This window comes from Lampris incognitus, chromosome 1 (assembly GCF_029633865.1).
Source record: "Lampris incognitus isolate fLamInc1 chromosome 1, fLamInc1.hap2, whole genome shotgun sequence".
Taxonomy (NCBI): Eukaryota; Metazoa; Chordata; class Actinopteri; order Lampriformes; family Lampridae; genus Lampris; species Lampris incognitus.
In genome coordinates, this window is record NC_079211.1 from 89,255,725 (window position 1) to 89,278,108 (window position 22,384).

Below are 22,384 nucleotides of genomic sequence, written 5' to 3' on the forward strand. Positions count from 1 at the left end.
GACAGAAGCAGCCGGTGGACGTGGTGGTGGTGGTGGTTTGATGAGACTGAAGCAGCCGGTGGATTTGGTGGTGGTGATGGTGGTGGTGTGGTGAGACTGAAGCAGCCGGTGGATGTGGTGGTGCTGGTGCTGGTGGTGGTGGTGTGATGAGACAGAAGCAGCTGGTGAACGTGGTGGTGGTGGTGCTGTGATGAGACAGAAGCAGCTGGTGGACGTGGTGGTGGTGGTGTGATGAGACTGAAGCAGCCGGTGGATGTGGTGGTGGTGGTGTGCTGAGACTGAAGCAGCCGGTGGATGTGGTGGTGGTGGTGGTGTGCTGAGACTGAAGCAGCCGGTGGATTTGGTGGTGGTGGTGGTGGTGTGATGAGAATGAAGCAGCCGGTGGACGTGGTGGTGGTGTGATGAGACTGAAGCAGCTGGTGGATGTGGTGGTGGTGGTGTATGTGCTGATACTGAAGCAGCCGGTGGACTTGGTGGTGGTGGTGTGATGAGACTGAAGCAGCCAGTGGACGTGGTGGTGGTGGTGTATGTGCTGAGACTGAAGCAGCTGGTGGACGTGGTGGTGGTGGTGTATGTGCTGAGACTGAAGCAGCCGGTGGATGTGGTGGTGGTGTGCTGATACTGAAGCAGCTGGTGGATTTGGGGGTGGTGGTGTGATGAGACTGAAGCAGCCGGTGGACGTGGTGGTGGTGGTGTGATGAGACTGAAGGAGCCGGTGGACATGGTGGTGGTGGTGTATGTGCTGTTACTGAAGCAGCCGGTGGATTTGGTGGTGGTGGTGTGCTGAGACTGAAGCAGCCGGTGATTTGGTGGTTGTGGTGGTGTGCTGAGACTGAAGCAGCAGGTGGACATGGTGGTGTTGGTGGTGTGATGAGACTGAAGCAGCCAGTGGATTTGGTGGTGGTGGTGGTGTGCTGAGACTGAAGCAGCCGGTGGTGGTGGTGTTGGTGGTGTGATGAGACTGAAGCAGCCGGTGGACATGGTGGTGTTGGTGGTGTGATGAGACTGAAGCAGCCGGTGGACTTGGTGGTGGTGGTGGTGGTGTGATGAGACAGAAGCAGCCGGTGGAGGTGGTGGTGGTGTGATGAGACAGAAGCAGCCGGTGGAGGTGGTGGTGGTGTGCTGAGACTGAAGCAGCCGGTGGATTTGGTGGTGGTGGTGGTGGTGTGCTGAGACTGAAGCAGCCGGTGGTGGTGATGGTGGTGTGATGAGACTGAAGCAGCTGGTGGATGTGGTGGTGGTGGTGGTGGTGGTGGTGGTGTGATGAGACTGAAGCAGCTCGTGGACGTGGTGGTGGTGGTGGTGGACGTGGTGGTGGTGGTGATGTGATGAGACTGAAGCAGCCGGTGGACATGGTGGAGTTGGTGGTGTGATGAGACTGAAGCAGCCGGTGGACATGGTGGTGTTGGTGGTGTGATGAGACTGAAGCAGCCGGTGGACATGGTGGTGTTGGTGGTGTGATGAGACTGAAGCAGCCGGTGGATTTGGTGGTGTGGTGTGCTGAGACTGAAGCAGCCGGTGATTTGGTGGTGGTGGTGGTGTGCTGAGACTGAAGCAGCAGGTGGACATGGTGGTGTTGGTGGTGTGATGAGACTGAAGCAGCCGGTGGATCTGGTGATGGTGGTGGTGTGCTGAGACTGAAGCAGCCGGTGGTGGTGTTGTTGGTGGTGTGATGAGACTGAAGCAGCCGGTGGACATGGTGGTGTTGGTGGTGTGATGAGACTGAAGCAGCCGGTGGATTTGGTGATGGTGGTGGTGTGCTGAGACTGAAGCAGCCGGTGGTGGTGGTGTTGGTGGTGTGATTAGACTGAAGCAGCCGGTGGACATGGTGGTGTTGGTGGTGTGATGAGACTGAAGCAGCCGGTGGACTTGGTGGTGGTGGTGGTGTGATGAGACAGAAGCAGCCGGTGGAGGTGGTGGTGGTGTGCTGAGACAGAAGCAGCCGGTGGAGGTGGAGGTGGTGGTGGTGTGCTGAGACTGAAGCAGCCGGTGGATTTGGTGGTGGTGGTGTGATGAGACTGAAGCAGCCGGTGGTGGTGATGGTGGTGTGATGAGACTGAAGCAGCCGGTGGATTTGGTGGTGGTGGTGGTGGTGGTGTGCTGAGACTGAAGCAGCCGGTGGATTTGGTGGTGGTGATGGTGGTGTGATGAGACTGAAGCAGCTGGTGGATGTGGTGGTGGTGGACGTGGTGGTGGTGGTGGTGTGATGAGACTGAAGCAGCTCGTGGACGTGGTGGTGGTGGTGGACGTGGTGGTGGTGGTGGTGTGATGAGACTGAAGCAGCCGGTGGACATGGTGGTGTTGGTGGTGTGATGAGACTGAAGCAGCTGGTGGATGTGGTGGACGTGGTGGTGGGGGTGGGGGTGGGGGTGTGTATGATGAGACTTCCTGACCAGTGCAGAAGCCGAAAGAAGAGCTGTATCAGAAAAGACGAGTTGTGTTTCTTCTCTTTCCAATGTGTCGTCATCAAACCGGCGGACGCCGCCGCCCGACACACACATCCACTCATGTGTTTGTGTGCACGTGACGGTGTGTGTGCACGTGACGGTGTGTGTGCACGTGATGGTGTGTGTCACTCACACCGGTTTGAGTCAAAGACTCAGTTTTGTCATCCGGTGTTAAAACGTTCTCTCTCTTTTCCCAAGATTCACCTTTTACTTCGACTGAAGAACTGCTTCTGTGTGTGTGTGTGTGTGTGTGTGTGTGTGTGTGTGTGTGTGTGTGTGTGTGTGTGTTCACTTGTGTTTGTGTGTGTGTGTGTGTGTGTGTGTGTGTGAATGCAGAGAGACAGGAAGAGGAGGGTGAAGGTATATTTGAAAACCGACCAACTACAACGACCAGCATCTCACAGGTACACACACACACACACACACACACACACACACACACACACACACACACACACACACACACACACACACACTCCAATGGAGGCAGGAGTTGGAGAAATTTTACAAACTTTAAATTATCAGATTTTTTGCACAGAAAAACGTGTGTGTGTGTGTGTGTGTGTGCGTGTGTGCGCCTACAGCAGACAGAGGTGTGTGTTGGTGTCGGGCGAGCTGCAGTGTGGGGAGCAGACTCTACTGAAGAGGAGAGCTGAGCTCAGAGAGGCTGACAGACTTCTGCTGGAGGCACAGAGCTGCTTACACAACTCTACACACAAGGTACACACACACACACACATCACCACGTCCACCATACTTCTACTCACATGTGGCCCAGATGATGACCACAAGGATGAACAAACGGCAGTTCTGCCAATGGTCCATTTTGGATGGCTATCCCGGAAGAAACACCAACTCCCCTTTCTCCGCCTGCCAGCTCCATGACATGTCTGACCAATGAGCAGAGGGACAGCTCCCGCGTGGCTATTGTTGATACATTGTTGATACATTGTTGATACATTGTTGATACGTTATTGCTACATTGTTGAGACGTTGTTGCTACATTGTTGATACGTTATTGCTACATTGTTGCTACATTGTTGATACGTTGTCGATACATTGTTGCTACATTGTTGATACGTTGTTGCTACATTGTTGCTACATTGTTGATACGTTGTTGATACATTGTTGCTACATTGTTGATACGTTGTTGCTACATTGTTGCTACATTGTTGATACGTTGTTGCTACATTGTTGATACGTTGTTGCTACATTTTTGCTACATTGTTGATACGTTGTTGATACATTGGGAAACTGCAACAAAATAGCAACTCATCCACTGATTTGAACAAAAGCAAACGGACTATTGATGTGAAAACTCCCTCACACAATCCTGTCTCACACACATCCTGTCTCACACACAACCTGTCTCACACACTTCCTGTCTCACACACAACCCATCTCACACACAATCTTGTCTCACACACAACCCGTCTCACACACAACCCGTCTCACACACAACACATCTCACACACAATCCTGTCTCACACACATCCTGTCTCACACACATTCTGTCTCACACACAATCCTGTCTCACACACAACCTGTCTCACACACAACCCGTCTCACACACATCCCGTCTCACACACAACCCGTCTCACACACAACCTGTCTCACACACATTCTGTCTCACACACATCCTGTCTCACACAACCCGTCTCACACACAACTTGTGTCACACACAGCTTGTCTCACACACAACCCATCTCACACACATTCTGTCTCACACACATCCTGTCTCACACAACCCGTCTCACACACAACTTGTCTCACACACATCCTGTCTCACACAACCCGTCTCACACACAACTTGTCTCACACACAACCCATCTCACACACAACCCATCTCACGCACATCCTGTCTCACACACAACTTGTCTCATACACAACCCATCTCAGCTCACTGTCAAAGCTCAACACGCCATGTCTGCCTGCCAACAAGTTTTAGTAACACTTCAGTATTGTGTTTTGTGCGTTTGTGTGTACTGATGTCTTTGCGGGTGTGTTGGTTTCACTAAGTTCTTCCTCCCTGTGCAGGTGGAGCAGCAGGAGCAGAGACTGGTCAAAAGGCGAGTGGAGGAGCGAGCTGCATTGGAAAAACTAGAGGACGTCACAGAGGAGGCGCAGCAAATTCAGAACAGAGTCAAGGTAAGAAGTACTGCAATACCTTTGTACAGTATGTGATCCAGAGTATATCATAGTACTACAGTACCTTGGTATGTGATGCAGAGTATATAATAGAACTACAGTACCTTGGTACAGTGTGTGATCCAGAGTATATCATAGTACTACAGTACCTTGGTATGTAATGCAGAGTATATCATAGTACTACAGTACCTTGGTATGTGATGCAGAGTATATAATAGAACTACAGTACCTTGGTACAGTGTGTGATCCAGAGTATATCATAGTACTACAGTACCTTGGTATGTAATGCAGAGTATATCATAGTACTACAGTACCTTGGTATGTGATGCAGAGTATATAATAGAACTACAGTACCTTGGTACAGTATGTGATGCAGAGTATATTATAGTACTACAGTACCTTGGTACAGTATGTGATGCAGAGTATATCATAGTACTACAGTACCTTGGTACAGTATGTGATGCAGAGTATATCATAGTACTACAGTACCTTGGTACAGTATGTGATGCAGAGTATATCATAGTACCACAGTACCTTGGTACAGTATGTGATCTAGAGTATATCATAGTACCACAGTACCTTGGTATGTGATGCAGAGTAGGTCGTATGCAGTATGCAGTATGTTGGCAATTACAGTTCAAGCCCAAAGGGCTTAAACCATATTGTTTTTGTGCTGGTTTATTAATATTAATATTGTTGTTGTTGTTGTTGTTGTCTTTACGCGTGCTCTATAATTCAGGTAAGAAAATAACAGAAAACTGACTCAGTTCAGCTGGACACAACAAATGAAATGGCCCTTCTGGTTCGTTCGGTGGCCCTTGACCGAAGGCCCACCGAACGAACCAGATCCTCCAGAACATACAGAGCCGTCGATGCTTTGAAAGCCAAAGAGGAGCAGATCCGACAGAGACGCACGTGGCGTCTGGATGAGACCACTCTCAAACCTGTGATTCAGTTCACGCATAAGGCTTGTCTAACACAACACGGAAAGTGAAAAACCAGGCAGCAAAAGAAGTTCGACCTACTTGCTGCCAGTGTTGTAGTACTCGAGTCCAGGACTTGGACTGGAGTACGACTCGAGTCCTGATTTTCAGGACTCGTGATTTGACTTGGACTCGAGCATTGACTGCATTTGGTTTCGGAAGTTGGAGATGAGGACTCGGACTTGTTAATTGATAGACTTTTTTGGGGGTTTTTTTTGTTAGTTTTTTTGTAATAGGCCCTAATAACCTGGCATAAGATATTGATAGCTATATTGTGTGTGTGTGCGTGTGCGTGCTTGCGAGCGCATTTGTTTGGCTATTGTGTCACAAAGAAAATAAACTCCCTTTGAAATGGTGACAACTGTGTCGTTTTTGTTTGTGTATACCTTTTTTATTTGTATGTCAGCTTTTTTATGGTGCCAGAGTGGTACACTGGAGCCCATGTTGGAACTTGACTCAAACTCAACCTTGATGACTCGGACTCACTCAGGTAATGAGTACTTGACTCAGACTTGACTCGGATTCTTCTTTGGGGTCTCAGACTCGGACTCGAACACTGGGGACTCTAGACTTGACTCGGACTCGAGGTTTAGTGACTTGACTACAACACTGCTTGCTGCACGCCAGAGACATCGGCAGACAGAGACGGACGCCAGACACATGCCGGCGATGTGGACAAGTGGGTGAAGAACCTGTCCAAGAGACAACTCACCCAGGTGGAGAAAGGCATCCTTGCTAAGGGGCCGAATTTTGCTGTCACGCCGAGGCAAATCCCGCTAGTGGAACTGACCACAGCCATGGAACCAGCGATCCGACAAAACAGCATCACGGACCCGGAAGAGGAGCACATGCGGACGGATGTTTCAGCCTGCCTCGGCAATGCCCAGGCGCCACCAGCCAACATCAGTAGAGATGAGAGGAAGCTGTCACGACTCTCAGTAAGGACGATAACATCATCATCCTTCCAGCGGACAAAGGCAGATGTACTGTTGTATTAAACCAGACAGACTATCATGAGGAAGTTATGACGTTACTTAGTGACATGAATACTTATGAGCCCCTGAAACCAGATCCAGGTAGTGGTCACAAGAAAAGGGTGGTGGATTGTCTGAAGCTGTTAGAATAGGACAATGCTATTGACAGAATGTTGTACCAGAGATTGTACCCAGGGGGCGCTAGACCTAGTCTGTATGGGTTACCTAAGATACATAAACAGGATGTGCCATTATGGCCTATTGTTATTATGATTAACTCGGTGACCTATAACCTCTCCAAGTTTCTGGCATCTGTTCTGAACCCGTTGGTAGGCAGTAATGAACATCACATCTGAACACTAGTGATGGTGTGGATGAGGTGAGGGACGTCATTATGGAGAGGATGAAACAATGGTGTCTCATGATGTCACATCTCTCTTCACGTGTGTTCCTGTTGATGAAGCAGTGGAGGTGGCCTGTATGAAATTACAAAATGACCCCACCCTTAACACTGACCAAGTGTGTCTGCTCCTGAAGCTGTGTCTTCAGTCCACGTACTTCACATACAGGGGGCAGTACTACAGGCAGAGGCATGGGGGCGCTATGGGTTCCCCAGTCTCACCTGTAGTGGCCAACTTGTATATGGAGGAAGTGGAAAAGAGGCTCTGATGTCCTGTCCAGGGACACCACCTAGCCATTGGTTCAGATTTGTGGACGACACCTGGGTTAAAATTAGATCTCAGGATGTGGCACATTTCACCGACCACATTAACCCTGTGGACACCACATCAAGTTCACCAGGAGGATGTGGACCATGACAGGGTAGTCTTCTTACACTGTGAAACTGCAGTTGGTGATGGGGGGACATGTGATTGTTGATGTTTACTGTAAACCAACACATGCTGATCAATACTTAAGGTTTGACTCTCATCATCCACTGGAGCACAAACTAGGAGTCATCAGGACACTGGACCACCGAGCTGACAACGTCCCCACCGACACAGCGGCCGGGGAAGGGGAGAAATCCCATATTAAACAGGCCCTGGCTAAGTGTGGTTATCCTAACTGGGCGTTTATCAAAGCCAGGAAGACGCCCAAACAGTGCAGCAGCCGATCGAAGAGAGGAGAAGCACAACAGCTGTCTAAGTATAAACCAGTGGTGATTCTGTATGTGGCGGGAGTGTTGGACCAGTTAAGACATGCATTTTCCAAACACTGCACCTCAGTTGCTTTCAAACCCCAAAACACGCTGCACCAGAAGTTGGTCCACCCAAAGGATCAGGTCCCCCGGCACAAACAGAGCAACACAGTGTAGCTGTTACGTGCCAGGAGGCTTGCCGTGACTTGTACACTGGGGAAACTAAACAGACCCTGGCCAAGAGGATGGCACAACACAGAAGATCTAACACGTCAGACCAGGACTCCACAGTCTACACCATCTACACAGGCTACACCATCTACACAGCCTACACCATCTACACAGTCTACACCATCTACAGGCCAGTGGCCACTCTTTCAAGGATGAGGAGGTGCACATCCTTGATAGGGAGGAACGCTGGTTTGAACACGGAGTCAAAGAGGCCATCTATGTGAAGAGGGAACGACCATCCCTGAACCGAGGGGGGTCTAAGAGTACATCTGTCACCATCTTACAATGCTGTGATTGGAACTATTCCCCAACCTTGTGTGAATACTACACATGACCATTGTAACTCCAGTTGGTCGTCACACCCATATTTGCATACCAGGAATTGGGAACCAGGGACACTTAATTTGTCATTTCATTTCATGGACTTGCGCACATGAAATGAAACAAAATGCCGTTTCTCCCAGCCCACAGCAGTAGCACACAATGACAAAAACACATCATACAAATTACAAGAACACACCTATCCAAACTAAACAAATAAATAAAAAAAATCACTGCCCAAGGGAACGAACACCAGCCAGGATGACTGTCAGAAGCACCGGTCTGTGTGGGCTAGCAGTTATGAAACTGGTCGTTGGTTTGGGTCGTTATGCCACTGTATTGTTTTTAAGGGTGGGGTACCTGCAGTCACTGTATTGTTTATAAGGGTGGGGTACCTGCAGTCACTGTATTGTTTATAAGGGTGGGGACACCTGCAGTCACTGTATTGTTTATAAGGGTGGGGACACCTGCAGTCACTGTATTGTTTATAAGGGTGGGGTACCTGCAGCCACTGTATTTTTTATAAGGGTGGGGACACCTACAGTCACTGTATTGTTTATAAGGGTGGGGTACCTGCAGCCACTGTATTGTTTATAAGGGTGGAGTACCTGCAGTCACTGTATTGTTTATAAGGGTGGGGTACCTGCAGCCACTGTATTTTTTATAAGGGTGGGGATACCTGCAGTCACTGTATGGTTTATAAGGGTGGGGGTACCTGCAGTCACTGTATGGTTTATAAGGGTGGGGGTACCTGCAGCCACCATGTTGTTTATAAGGGTGGGGTACCTGCAGTCACTGTATGGTTTATAAGGGTGGGGGTACCTGCAGTCAGGTGAGACTGAACAGGTCACTTAGATGATGATGAAACGTTTCTCTCTGTGTCCAGACGAACTGATTCATCTTTCTGTGATATTATTATTATTATTATTATTATTATTATTCAGAAATGATTGCGCAAATTCCTGTGAGATGGTAGATACCTGAGATTATGCCCATTGATGCCTAAGAAATATGATCCCAATCGGCCTGATGGGGGCGCTATAATTAAAGTTGAATTTTGAAAAGTCATAACTGCTAAGCTGTAAGTCTGATTAACAGGAAACCTGGTACAGATATCCACCTACGCCACCTCTACAAATCTACCGGAAGAACCACTGAAGTCTGCCTGACTACATTTTATGCCATTTAGAATTTTTTGAAAAGCACATTTTTGACATCTCCTAAACCATAGGTCCGGTTGGTACCACGTTTCGTGTGGATCATTATTGGGCCAAGCTTATCAAATGTTATGAAAACCTTCTTGATATCTTATTCAGTTCTCAAGGTATTAAGCAATGACCTTCAAAAGGCCGTGGCTTGATTGGGCCAATCATCACAAAACATCCAGGATATGTCCACATACACAACTGAACCATATCCCGAAAGTGTCATTTAAACAAACCAATAGGGGGCGATACAAATGCAAAAAATGGGTGTGGCATAACACAAATCAGAATATAAATCAGAAATTGTTTGTCCAATCATTACAAAACTCACAGGATATGTTTCATACCAATGTTGAACTACGTGTCTAAAAACTATTTTCAAATCGCTCAATAGGGGGCGCACCAGTTGCAAAGACGTGCATGGGCCTGGCGCAAATTTGGTCATAAATCAGTGACGGTTTGTCCAAATCCATCATCACACTTGGTGGCTATTTTACCTTAAGCTGTTGAAGCTTCAGCTTCTAGCAGTCTGTGTTGGCTTGAACCCTGGAGCTGCTGCTTGCGGCTCTGCTTCTTCTGTGTTTTTACCTACAGGGGTCGCCTGAATAAAGGAAAGTTCCACCCATTTATGCATCAGGATCCCATATGAAGGTTTCTAATATAGGTCATTTTTACTTCAGGGGAACCTTTCACTGTATACAACAAAAATCCTGAACCATAGCATTTTTTCACAGCGCCCCCCACAGGACATCATCATGAACTGTCACCTGATTCCGCTCAAGTCTGAACAAACAAAACTTTGGGAATTCTGCTTGTTCTCCTCTGAGAAGAACCAGAACAGGCAAAACCTGAGAAAGTTCTACTTGTTCTCCTCTGAGAAGAACCAGAACAGGCAAAACCTGAGAAAGTTCTGCTTGTTCTCCTCTGAGAAGTACCAGAACACGCAAAACCTGATAAAGTTCTGCTTGTTCTCCTCTAAGAAGAACCAGAACAGGCAAAACTCGAGAAAGTTCTGCTTGTTCTCTTCTAACAAGAACCAGAACAGGCAAAACCCGAGAAAGTTCTGCTTGTTCTCCTCTGAGAAGAACCAGAACAGGCAAAACCCGACAAACTTCTGCTTGTTCTCCTCTAATAAGAACCAGAACAGGCAAAACCCGAGAAAGTTCTGCTTGTTCTCTTCTAAGAAGAACCAGAACAGACAAAAACCGAGAAAGTTCTGCTTGTTCTCCTCTAAGAAGAACCAGAACAGGCAAAACCCGAGAAAGTTCTGCTTGTTCTCCTCTAAGAAGAACCAGAACAGGCAAAACCCGAGAAAGTTCTTAAGTTCTCAAGGGAGATCTTAAGAACTTTGGGGAGTTATGTGAAAAAGAGCAGTTTAGAACTTTAAATGTTCTGGATTAAGACAGCACATAAACATGTTTTCTGTTGTTCATCACAACTTGTTCTGTTTCCTTTGTGTGTGTGTATTCTGTGATTGTGTGTCCGTGCTGTGTTTGTTGTTGTGTATGTGTGTGTGTGTGTGTGTTCGGTGTGACTATGTGCATGTATGTATGTAGGAGCTGTGCGTGCTGCTTAGTGAGAGGAGGTGTGTATTATTCAGTCTGAGAGGGGAGGAGCACAGACTGGGGGCGCTGCAGTCCGACCCAACTTCAGACGGAACAGGTCCGACCCACTCACCAAAACAAATACACCTCCAACAAGCCGTAGCCAGACATCTGTTGTTCTGTTGCACACAAGATGCCACAAGAGTTCAGACATCAGTATACTGTGTGTAATGTGTGTGTCCGTTCGTGTGTACATGTGTGCCTACGTTCTTTTCCTTTAGGGTGCTTCCACACCTGCCTCGTTTGGGCGTACGTGAACCCAGCAGTCACAGTTGGATGCGGGACAAAACAAGCGGGCTGAGCTCGCCAAGGAAGGGCGAGTTCAGCCCGCTGCCTATCGAATCGTGGGGCGGTTAGTTCGCAGTGAGAACGTCATCCGACCCAACGGACCAAAACAAGCTTACCCGCTGTGTCTTCGGAACAGACGTTGTTGGGTGAGGGGCGTTCGAATCCCCGTCTTACCTCCGGCTTGGTCGGGCGTCCCTCCAGACGCAATTGGCCGTGTCTGCGGGTGGGAAGCCGGATGTGGGTATGTGTCCTGGTCGCTGCACTAGCGCCTCCTCTGGTCGGTCGAGGCACCTGTTCGGGGGGGAGGGGGAACTGGGGGGAATAGCGTGATCCTCCCACGCGCTACGTCCCCCTGGTGAAACTCCTCACTGTCAGGTGAAAAGAAGCGGCTGGTGACTCCACATGTATGGGAGGAGGCATGTGGTAGTCTGCAGCCCTCCCCGGGTCGGCAGAGGGGGTGGAGCAGAGACCGGGACGGCTCGGAACAGTGGGGTAACTGGCCAAATGCAATTGGGGAGAAAAAGGGGGGAAAGGGGGGAAAAGAAATTGTTGGGTGAGTGTAACTGTGTGCATCATTTAAAGGGTGCCTCCTACTGGAGTGTGCTGACGTCAGTCGCGCGTCTTACCCAACGCATCAACACGTTATTGTCAAGACCAAGTGCGGGTTCAGGTCACGGTGACTGATACTCGTACTGACGACGCTGCTGCTGCAGCAGCCACACAACCGCGGCAGCTGCGATGATGGACTTGTGAGTTCGCTCCAGTTTCCATGCGTCGTTCCCGTGTTTTGCCGAAGCGATGGAAGTCCTGCATGAACATTCTGACCAATGAGGGAACAGCGCGCTCGAGCGTGGCGTTTGTTTTCCAACCTTTGGTCCGTGTGTTACTATTTCTGTGTGACAACAAACCGAACCGAACCCTGTGACGGGACAACGCTAGTGCACTACAGCTGTCATACGCCCTTAGATGTACATATGTGTGTTTACATAAGGTGCGTGTGTGTGTGTGCGTGTGCGTGTGTGTGTGTGTGTTTCTCCAGAGCTTAAACAAGTGTTGCAGCAAGTACTGGAGGAGCAGCAGAGGTTGAAGGGAGTGAAAACCGAACTAACTCAGAGTCAGCAGCAGCTCCACAGGAAGCAGAAACAACTGGACAGGAAGCAGGAACAACTGGACAGGAAGCAGGAAGAACTGCAGAGGAAACAAGGAATGATGGACAGCAAGTAGGAAGAACTAGACCAGAAACAGGAAGAGATGACAGATGGCACTCCAACAGGAAGTTGAATCACTCGAAGAGGGGGCGGGGTTACGTCAAAGAGAGGCAGAGCAGCAGAGGGCAAAGCTTCAGGTGTGAGACAGTCTGAAGGGTGCAGATGTCCGAATTGGGGGGGGGGGGCACAAACATGGAATTTTGTCAAGACTACAACTGTGAACCCCCCCCCCCACCCCGTCTCTGTCCCTCTGTGTGTGTGGCTGCAGGGGTCCTTCTACAGGGGTCCTCCTACAGGGGTCTTCTACAGGGGTCTTTCTACAGGGGTCCTCCTACAGGGGTCTTCCTACAGGGGTCCTTCTACAGGGGTCCTCCTACAGGGTTCTTCCTACAGGAGTCCTCCTACAGGGGTCCTCCTACAGGGGTCCTCCTACTTGCTCACTGGCGTTTTGAGCCTACAGAAATAACCTGATGTGTATTTTGTTGTGAGCTGGCACACATCTGTCTAGCCAACACAAGGTATGTTAGCTAGGCAGTCGTTAGCATGTAAGACGTAGCTCCTCCACATCCACCCTAAAAACTCACCGTTGGAAACCTGAATGAGTCTCTAAATTTTTCCCCCTTTTTCTCCCCAATTATATCCGGCCAATTACCCCACTCTTCCGAGCCGTCCCGGTCTCTGCTCCACCCCCTCTGCTGACCCGGGGAGGGCTGCAGACTACCACATGCCTACTCCCATACATGTGCTGCTTCTTTTCACCTGACAGTGAGGAGTTTCACCAGGGGAACGTAGCGCGTGGGAGGATCACGCTCATGCTATTCCCCCAATTCCACCCCCCCCCGAACAAGCGCCCGACTGACCAAAGGAGGCGCTAGTGCGGCGACCAGGACGCATACCCACAACCGGCTTCCCACCCGCAGACACGGCCAATTGTGTCTGTAGGGACGCCCGACCAAGTCGGAGGTAAGACGGGGATTCGAACCGGGATCCCCGTGTTGGTAGGCAACAGAACACACCGCTACGCCACCTGACGCCCTAGTGTCTGAATTTTGGAAGTAATATAACTACAACATCAACGCCTGTCTCTGATACGCTGTGCTACGCTGTTCAACCAATCAAGTTGCATTTCATTCACAGCACGTTTCTAGCTGCAAGTCACTCAAAGCCTTTACAATTCTCTCTCTCTCTCTCTCTCTCTCTCTCTCTCTCTCTCTCTCTCTCTCTCTCTCTCTCTCTCTCTCTCACACACACACACACACACACACACACACACACACACACACACACGCACGCACACACATTGATGGCATTTCAGCTACGCAAGGTAGGTATGCAAGGTAACAGCTGCTCATTGGGAGCAGTGAGGAGTTCGGGGTCTTGCTCGGGGACTCCGTCATTTTTGCCAGGAGGAGCCAAGGATGACACGAGCAACCCTCCAGTTACCCGTCAGACCTCTCGGCCTGCATTGTTTGTGCAGGTGTGAGTGTTCAAACAAATACTATGTGCTGTTGTTGGGGGAGTCTTACGGGTACGATCCATGCACCGCTGGCTAGCAAACTACCTGACATCTGGATGTGGCTGTGGATCCGTTTATTCACTGGAGGCAGTGAGCGCAGTGGGTCTGGTTACGTGTTGAACCTTTTATTGTGCTGCTGGCTGGACTTGGTCTTGGAGCAGAACAACTCACAAGGCATCTGACCAGTTTCCCCAGCCACTAGACTTACTCACTGATGACGCAACTCTGACGTGGCAGAGAAGGAATCTGGGAAATGCTGTCCAGTGGCAATCTCAGAAGTGGGATCCGATCCCACCTCTGACACCAATGTGGCGAATTCAGGGGGGCAGCCCGGGAACCGCTGCAGCCAGGACGCGAACCCGAGTCTCCCGCACCACGGGCGACCACGCTAACCAGTCGACTAAAGGGTCCGACCCTGATACGATGCAGCAAGCAAGCGTGGCAGGATGTTGCTGTCACGCGGGGACTGAAAGAAACTGCGCCTGTGAGCGCGGGGCTCATAATGCCCTTCAGCCCCCAAAGTCCCACATGAATATAGTATCTGAAATGGATCCGACCCCTGAGCAGGATACATGGGGGGAGGGGGCATATACAAAATATGCAATGGTTCCGACCCCTGAGCAGGATACATGGGGGGGGGGCATATACAAAATGTGCAATGGTTCCGACCCCTGAGCAAAATACATGGGGGGGCATATACAAAATATGCAATGGTTCCGACCCCTGAGCAGAATACATGGGGGGGGGGGTATACAAAATATGCAATGGTTCCGAACCCTGAGCAGGATACATGGGGGGGGGCATATACAAAATATGCAATGGTTCCGACCCCTGAGCAGGATACATGGGGGGGGGCATATACAAAATATGCAATGGTTCCGACCCCTGAGCAGGATACATGAGGGGGGTATATACAAAATGTGCAATGGTTCCGACCCCTGAGCAGAATACATGGGGGGGGGGGCATATACAAAATATGCAATGGTTCCGACCCCTGAGCAGGATACATGAGGGGGGATATAAAAATCTTCAAAAGGTGTTGTGTTTATGTGTGAATTATTTAAAAAGTAGAGTCGGCTTCTATGAAATACTTATTTGCAATTACATAAGTTATTTAGAAACAGTTTGGGGGCGGGCAACTTCATGTTTTTCAGAAGTTGGAGGGGACACGTCTCCTCTGACCCCCCCCCCCCTCCTCGGGATCTGTGCCCAGGGACCAACTGAAGACAGAGATGAGACTGGTTACATGTTTAGGAACCCCATCACTATTTCAGACACTTCTAGCTTTTGTCTTTACTCAGGAGGGCAGTTTGTATGCTGCCGGGGCAGTTATTCATTTGCACTCTGACATTACATGAGGAGCGAGACAAACATCGCTTACAGTATTGCCCCGCTTAAACATGTTCATGAACAGATGCACAAGCCTAGCTACCCAAGTGCACCGATCAGCACAATACACTACCACTACTGCTGCTACTACTGCTACTGCTACTACTACTGCTGCTACTACTGCTACTACTGGTACTACTACTGCTACTACTACTGCTGCTACTACTGCTACTGCTGCTACTACTGCTACTACTACTGTTGCTACTACTGCTGCTGGTACTGCTACTACTGCTGCTACTACTACTACTGCTGCTACTACTACTGCTACTGCTACTACAGTTACTACTACTGCTACTGCTACTACTACTGCTACTACTACTGCTACTGCTACTACTACTGCTACTACTACTACTGCTGCTACTACTACTGCTACTGCTACTACTACTGCTGCTACTACTGATACTACTACTGCTACTGTTACTACTACTGCTACTACTACTACTGCTACTACTACTGCTGCTACTACTACTGCTACTGCTACTGTTGCTACTACTACTGCTACTACTACTGCTACTGCTACTGCTGCTACTACTGCTACTGCTGCTACTACTGCTGCTACTACTGCTACTGCTACTACTACCACTACTACTGCTGCTGCTGCTGCTACTACTACTACTTTTGCCTGCTCCCGTTAGGGGGCGCCACATCGGATCATCTGTTTCCATCTTTTCCTGTCGTCTGCATCTTCCTCTGTCACACCAGCCACCTGCATGTCCTCTCTCACCACATCCATAAACCTCCTCTTTGTCCTTCCTCTTCTCCTCTTCCCTGGCAGCTCCATATTCAGCATCCTTCTCCCAGTATACCCAGCATCTCTCCTCCACACATGTCCAAACCATCTCAATCTTGTCTCTCTTGCTTTGTCTCCAAACCATCCAACCTGAGCTGTCCCTCTAATATACTCGTTCCTAATCCTGTCCTTCTTCATCACTCCCAGTGAAAATCTTATCATCTTCATCTCTGCCACCTCCAGCTCCACCTCCTGTCTTTTCATCAGTGCCACTGTCTCCAAACCATACAACATAGCTGGTCTCACAACCATCTTGTAAACCTTCCCTTTAACTCTTGCTGGTACCCTTCTGTCACACATCACTCCTGACACTCTTCTCCACCCACTCCACCCTGCCTGCACTCTCTTCTTCACCTCTCTTCTGCACTCCCCGTTACTTTGGACAGTTGACCCCAAGTATTTAAACTCATATGCCTTCGTCACCTCTACTCCTTGCGTCCTCACCATTCCGCTGTCCTCCCTCTCATTCACGCATAGGTATTCCATCTTGCTCCTACCGACTTTCATTCCTCTTCTCTCCAGTGCATACCTCCACCTCTCCAGGCTCTCCTCAACCTGCACCCTACTCTCACTACAGATCACAATTGTAATGTCCATGCTTTGTAACATCTTTAGTAATGTGTCTGTGAATGTTCTCATTCATCCAGGTCATGGTTATCCAAAGGAGTTGAATCAAGTGCAACTGGACTTGGTATATATCCGTGAAGACGTTTCGCCTCTCATCCAAGAGGCTTCCTCAGTTCATGCCTTTCTGACTAGACCAAGCTAGTCTGACTGGCTGCTGATGAGACTCAGAATGTATCCTCTTGGAGTCGTTGCCAGAGCTATAGATGTCCATGGCTCTTTGTGTCCCGATGTTTACCAACGCCCGTCGCTATCAGAGCCATAAATACGAGTGGCTCTTTTGTGTACCGATGTTTGGCCGCGCCCGTCGCCATCGGAGCTATTGATATGCGTGGCTCTCCTGTGCTCCGATGTGTCTTCGATGTACACATCAACTCAGTGGACAAGAACATTAAGTTCACAAGGGAAGACGTAAAGAACAACAGTTTGCTCTTCTTGGACTGTGACGTCCACATTGGGGAAGACAGGAGCCTCCACATTGGGGTTTACAGGAAACCTACACACACAGACCAATATCTACTTTTCGACTCACACCACCCTCTGGAACACAAACTGGGCGTCATCAGAACTCTGCAACACAAAGCTTACAATGTGCCCAGCAGCACTCAGGCCCAACGGGAAGAACACAAACACCTGAGGGGAGCTTTAAAAACCTGCGGCTACCCCAGTTGGACCTTTGTGAAAACTGCAACACGTTCCAAAAAGACCAACCAGGTGAGCGATGAGGAGAAAAGGAACAGAAGGAATAACACAGTCATCCCGTATGATTCTGGGGTCTCCGGGAAACTCAGGAGAATTTTCAACAAACACCGCATCCCGGTATACTTCAAACCCAGCAACACACTCTGACAAAGACTGGTTCATCCCAAAGACTGTGTACCACACACCCGAAAAAGCAATCTGGTGTATGCTGTACAATGCAATGAGGATTGCACTGACCTATACATAGGAGAAACCAAACAACCACGACACAAACGGATGGCTCAACACAGAAGGCCACACTCCTCAGAACAAGACTCAGCAGTCTATCTACACCTAAAGGAGAAGACACACTCCTTCGAGGACAGCAACGTACACATTTTGGACAGAGAAGATAGATGGTTTGAAAGAGGGGTGAAGGAAGCCATCTATGTGAAACTGGAAAACCATCCCTCAACAGAGGAGGAGGCCTGCGACACCACCTATCTCCCACTTACAACGCCGTCCTTTCATCTCTACCCAGGAGACTCAAGAAGCCTAGCCTCCAAAAACAACAGTCGGTCACATACGACTCCAACGACTCCCATGACTGTAATGTCCGTAGACGCCTTGTCTTACTGACATAAGAATAATTCAAGAACGAGCCGACTTCGTAGGTTCTTAACTGTGTAGCTTTTACTAGCGTTCATCCGACATACAACCTTCATAACATGCGCTTCTCACTTCCTGTATACGTCACACGCACTGCACGTACACCCGTGAGTAGGTCAAGTTAAACACGTGACCTTTCATTCATTACATCTCCCCCTCTAAGATGATTTTCTAACCTGTATATCACCCCCCTTTTCACAAAAAAAAAATAAAAAATCCCTCACAGTACACAAGTCCATACGCCTCACAAATCCATCTGGATTGCTGGCTTGCTCACCCTGCCAGAGCGAGTAACATATGGTGTGGAAGTTGGCATTTCTGCTGCTCGGGACTCATCCGTGTTTCCATTCTCCCCTGGAGTGACATGGTCAGGATCCCTGCTGACAAAGGTGAGTGTTTTGGGTGTGGCCAACAGGTGGCGCCTGTTCCTTCTGTAATGTTCACCTTGAGCTGTCTCCACTATGTAGGATCTGGGAGTGGAGCTCTGACTGTGAACAACTGCTGGCATTGTCCATGTTTTCTGTCCATCAAGTTTGGTGAGTACTGCGTCACCCGAGTTCAGTGGGCGCAGTGTCCGCACGCCGTTCCTGCGGTTGTAGTAGAAAGCCTGCCTCGATTTGGCTGCGGCGTCAGCGGTTTTGATCAGTTCCTCTTTAGGCCAGGCCGGTTTCAGGTTATGCTGCAATGTGGGTAAGGTGGTTCTGAGTCTCCTACCCATGAGCAATTCCGCTGGACTGGCTCCAGTGGAAGAAGAGGGTGTAGCTCTGTATGTCAACAGGGCGAGGAGAGGGTCTTCCTGCCTTAATATGCTTTTGGCAATCTTACCAGCCCTCTCTGCCTGTCCATTACTCTGGGGGTAGTGTGGGCTTGAAGTCACATGGATGAAATCATAATCCTCACTGAACCTCCTCATCTCTTCTGAAACTAGCTGTGGCCCATTATCGCTAACTACAATTTCAGGGATACCAAAACGTGCAAATGTAGCCTTCAGCCTAGCTACAACCTGACTGCTAGTAGTTGTTGGTAGATTTAGGATCTCCAAAAACCTGGAATAATAGTCAGACACTATCAAGTAGTTTTGCTTTTTGTACTCACACAGGTCTATGCCAACTTTCTGCCATGGTCTGGATGGGAGCTCACTTGACATTAAAGGCTCTTTTCTCTGTGTGTTCTTGTGTTCTCTGCAGAATTGACATTGCTGTATCTTTGTTGTAATGTGCTCTGTCATTTTGGGCCACCACACTGACTGGCTAGCTCTCTCTCTGCACTTAACTATCCCCTGGTGCCCGTCATGTATTCTGTCTAAGATCACCTCCCTCATCTCTGTGGGAATGACGATACGACTGCCTCTGATGACTAAACCATCTACCGCAGATAACTCCCCTCTCACCTGATAAAAGTCTCTGACTGTCTCCGGCACTTTATCGACATACTCAGGCCAGCCGTGTCTGATGAAGCCCAACACTGTCTGGAGCTGCAGATCCCCATCCGTGCTCTGTTTTATCTCCTGCATCCTTTGAGGTGTGGCAGGCACCTGGCACACGATGGCATCAATGTGCGCTGCAACATCATCATGAGAAGCACCATCTCCGTAGCGCTGCTCTGGGCCTCTGGAGAGTGCGTCAGCCACAGCTAACGTTTTGCCTGGTGCGTATTCAGCCACTGCATTGAAACGCATCAGCCTCATTAACAGTCTCTGGCACCTAATGGGCACATTATCCAAGTCTTTGCTGTTCATGAGAGGCACTAGTGGTTTATGATCGGTGACAAGTCTGAAATTGTCAAGCCCAAACAAGTACTTCTCGAACCTTTCACATGCCCAGACGCTGGCTAAGCACTCTTTCTCGATCTGTGCGTACCTTGTCTCTGCGTCACTCAGCCGTCGGGAGCAGTAGGCCACGGGCTTCCAGTGTTCCCCGTGCTGCTGGAGCAGAACGCCTCCCAGCCCGTAGCTGCTGGCATCTGCTGACACCACCGTAGCCTTAGTGACGTCATAAAAGGTGAGTACCGGGGCGGTGGCGAGTGCTGCTTTAAGGTCTTGGAATGCTGTGTTCTGTGCAGGTCCCCACAGCCACTCTGTCGTTGCTTTAAGCAGTCCATAAAGCGGCTGACCTACAGTGGACAGCTCTGGGACGTATTTTGCCAAATAGTTCACCATCCCGAGGAACCTCTTGAGTTCCGTCACGTTCTGGGGCTGAGGAAAGTTCTCTATTCCGGCCACTTTGTCCGGGTCAGGTCTGATGCCTGCCTCGTTGATGATATGACCAAGGAAGCGGACTTGTTTCTGTTTGAACTTGCATTTCGCTTGGTTCAGTTTGAGACCTGCTGTTTCAATGACCCCCAGCGCCTCTGCTAGGCGCCGGTCATGGATTTCCTCAGTCTCTCCATGTATAAGGATGTCATCCATGTACACCTCTGTGCCCTCTAGCCCGGTCAGAGTTTCCGCCATCTTTCTCTGGAAAATCTCTGGAGCACACGTTATACCAAATGGAAGGCGGCAGAAAGCATACCTCCCAAATGGGGTGATGAAAGTGGTGAGCCCCCTGCTGTCTTCATGCAAGGGGATCTGGTAAAACCCACTTGCTGCATCCAACGTTGTGAAGAACTTTGACCCTGCGAGCCTTGGCATTATTTCCTCCATAGTGGGCAGCACGTATTTCTCACGTTTCACTGCTCGATTCAGCCTCCTGAGGTCAGCGCAGCAGCGAACCTCTTTCTTGTTCGGTTTCAGCACCGGCACCATAGCGGCGCACCATTCTGTGGGCTGAGTCACTTTTTCAATAATGCCCTCATTTTCCATGCGCTGCAGTTCTTTCTTAACCAGTGGTACAAGTGGCAGCGGTATCCGTCTGGCTGTATGCACCGCGTATGGCTGGGCACCCTCCACCAGAGCTATTTTCACTGGGTCTGTTTTCAGCAGTCCACTTGAACCGAAAACTCCACTGACCTCATTCATCCGCTTCACTAGACCCATCTCCACTGCCTCTGGACGACTCAGCAGACAGCTGCCTCTCCCCTTGATCACATACACTGGAAAGGAGTATTGTTTCTCCTTGTAGTTGGTTGTGGCTTGAAACTGTCCTATGCAGCTGATGTTTCCACCTGGGCTTATGAAGCATGTGTCAGGAGGTCCCAGTTTTATGTTTGGCTTCAGCTTTTTAAATGTCCCTTGGTTGATAACAGTAGCGTCAGCCCCCGTGTCAATTTTAAAGGTTATTGGTACATCACTTATTGTTAAACTAACAGTCCAATCTTCCTGACTGCTCTCTTTGCCAACTTCTCCCAGAAAGTACAGCTGTTTAACCTCTTCAGTGACTTCTCTCACCGCTTTATAGTGACATACACGCTCCCAATGTCCCTTTTTATGACACTTGTTGCACTTACTGTTCGTTGCAGGACACTTCCGCTCATCGGTGTGCTGCGTCTTGCCGCACCTCCCGCATTCATCTACTTTGTTGGTTGCCGGACTGCCGCCACCATGACGCTGTCCGCCCTTTTTGTTTTGGCGTTCGTCCCGCCATCGGACAACATTGACGTTAGCCAGCAGGGCCTCTGGTTGGTTAGCTTGGAGGCTGAGCTGCTTTGTTATTGCCTCCGCCTGGCGCACTTGTTCAATGACTTTCCCCAGAGTAAGGTCCGCTGTGAGCTGGAACTGACGGGAGAGCACCTTATCTTTTATGCCCACTACCAGACGATCTCTGATATGTTCATCCCTCTTGTCCCCAAACTCACAGTGTTCAGACAGCTCATACAATGTCCGGATGTACATCTCCGCTGTCTCTCCTGGCTGCTGGCTACGTTGATAGAAGCACGCCCTCTCATGTATGATGTTACGGCGGGGAATAAAGTAGTCGTCGAACCTTTTCAGTACGATATCATAGTCCACTTTATCACCCTCCGCCGCGAAGTCAAACGAGCTGAATATCTTTTCAGCCTCGCTGCCCATTGCATAAATCAGCGAACTCACTTGAATCTCCCCGTCGTCTTTATCCAGCTTTGTCGCGAGCCTGAAGCGCGAAAACCGTTGTTTCCACTCCCGCCATTCAACGGGGCAGTCAAACTTGAATTCACTCGGCGGATTAAACTTCGGCATGACCACTCGTGTTCCGATACACAGACTATTCTGACACCATGTAATGTCCGTAGACGCCTTGTCTTACTGACATAA

At 49.5% G+C, this 22,384-nt stretch overlaps 1 protein-coding gene across 1 annotated transcript; it reads left to right on the top strand.

Annotated features, from left to right (window-relative positions):
- Positions 1–487: 487 nt before the first annotated feature.
- Positions 488–12,563, top strand: LOC130111143 (trichohyalin-like). The gene is made up of 6 exons (XM_056278195.1): positions 488–574; positions 2,784–2,851; positions 3,032–3,167; positions 4,485–4,595; positions 11,004–11,109; positions 12,379–12,563. Exons 1-6 carry the CDS (start codon positions 488–490, stop codon positions 12,561–12,563), a joined length of 693 nt encoding a protein of 230 aa, XP_056134170.1.
- The last annotated feature ends 9,821 nt before the right edge of the window (positions 12,564–22,384 follow it).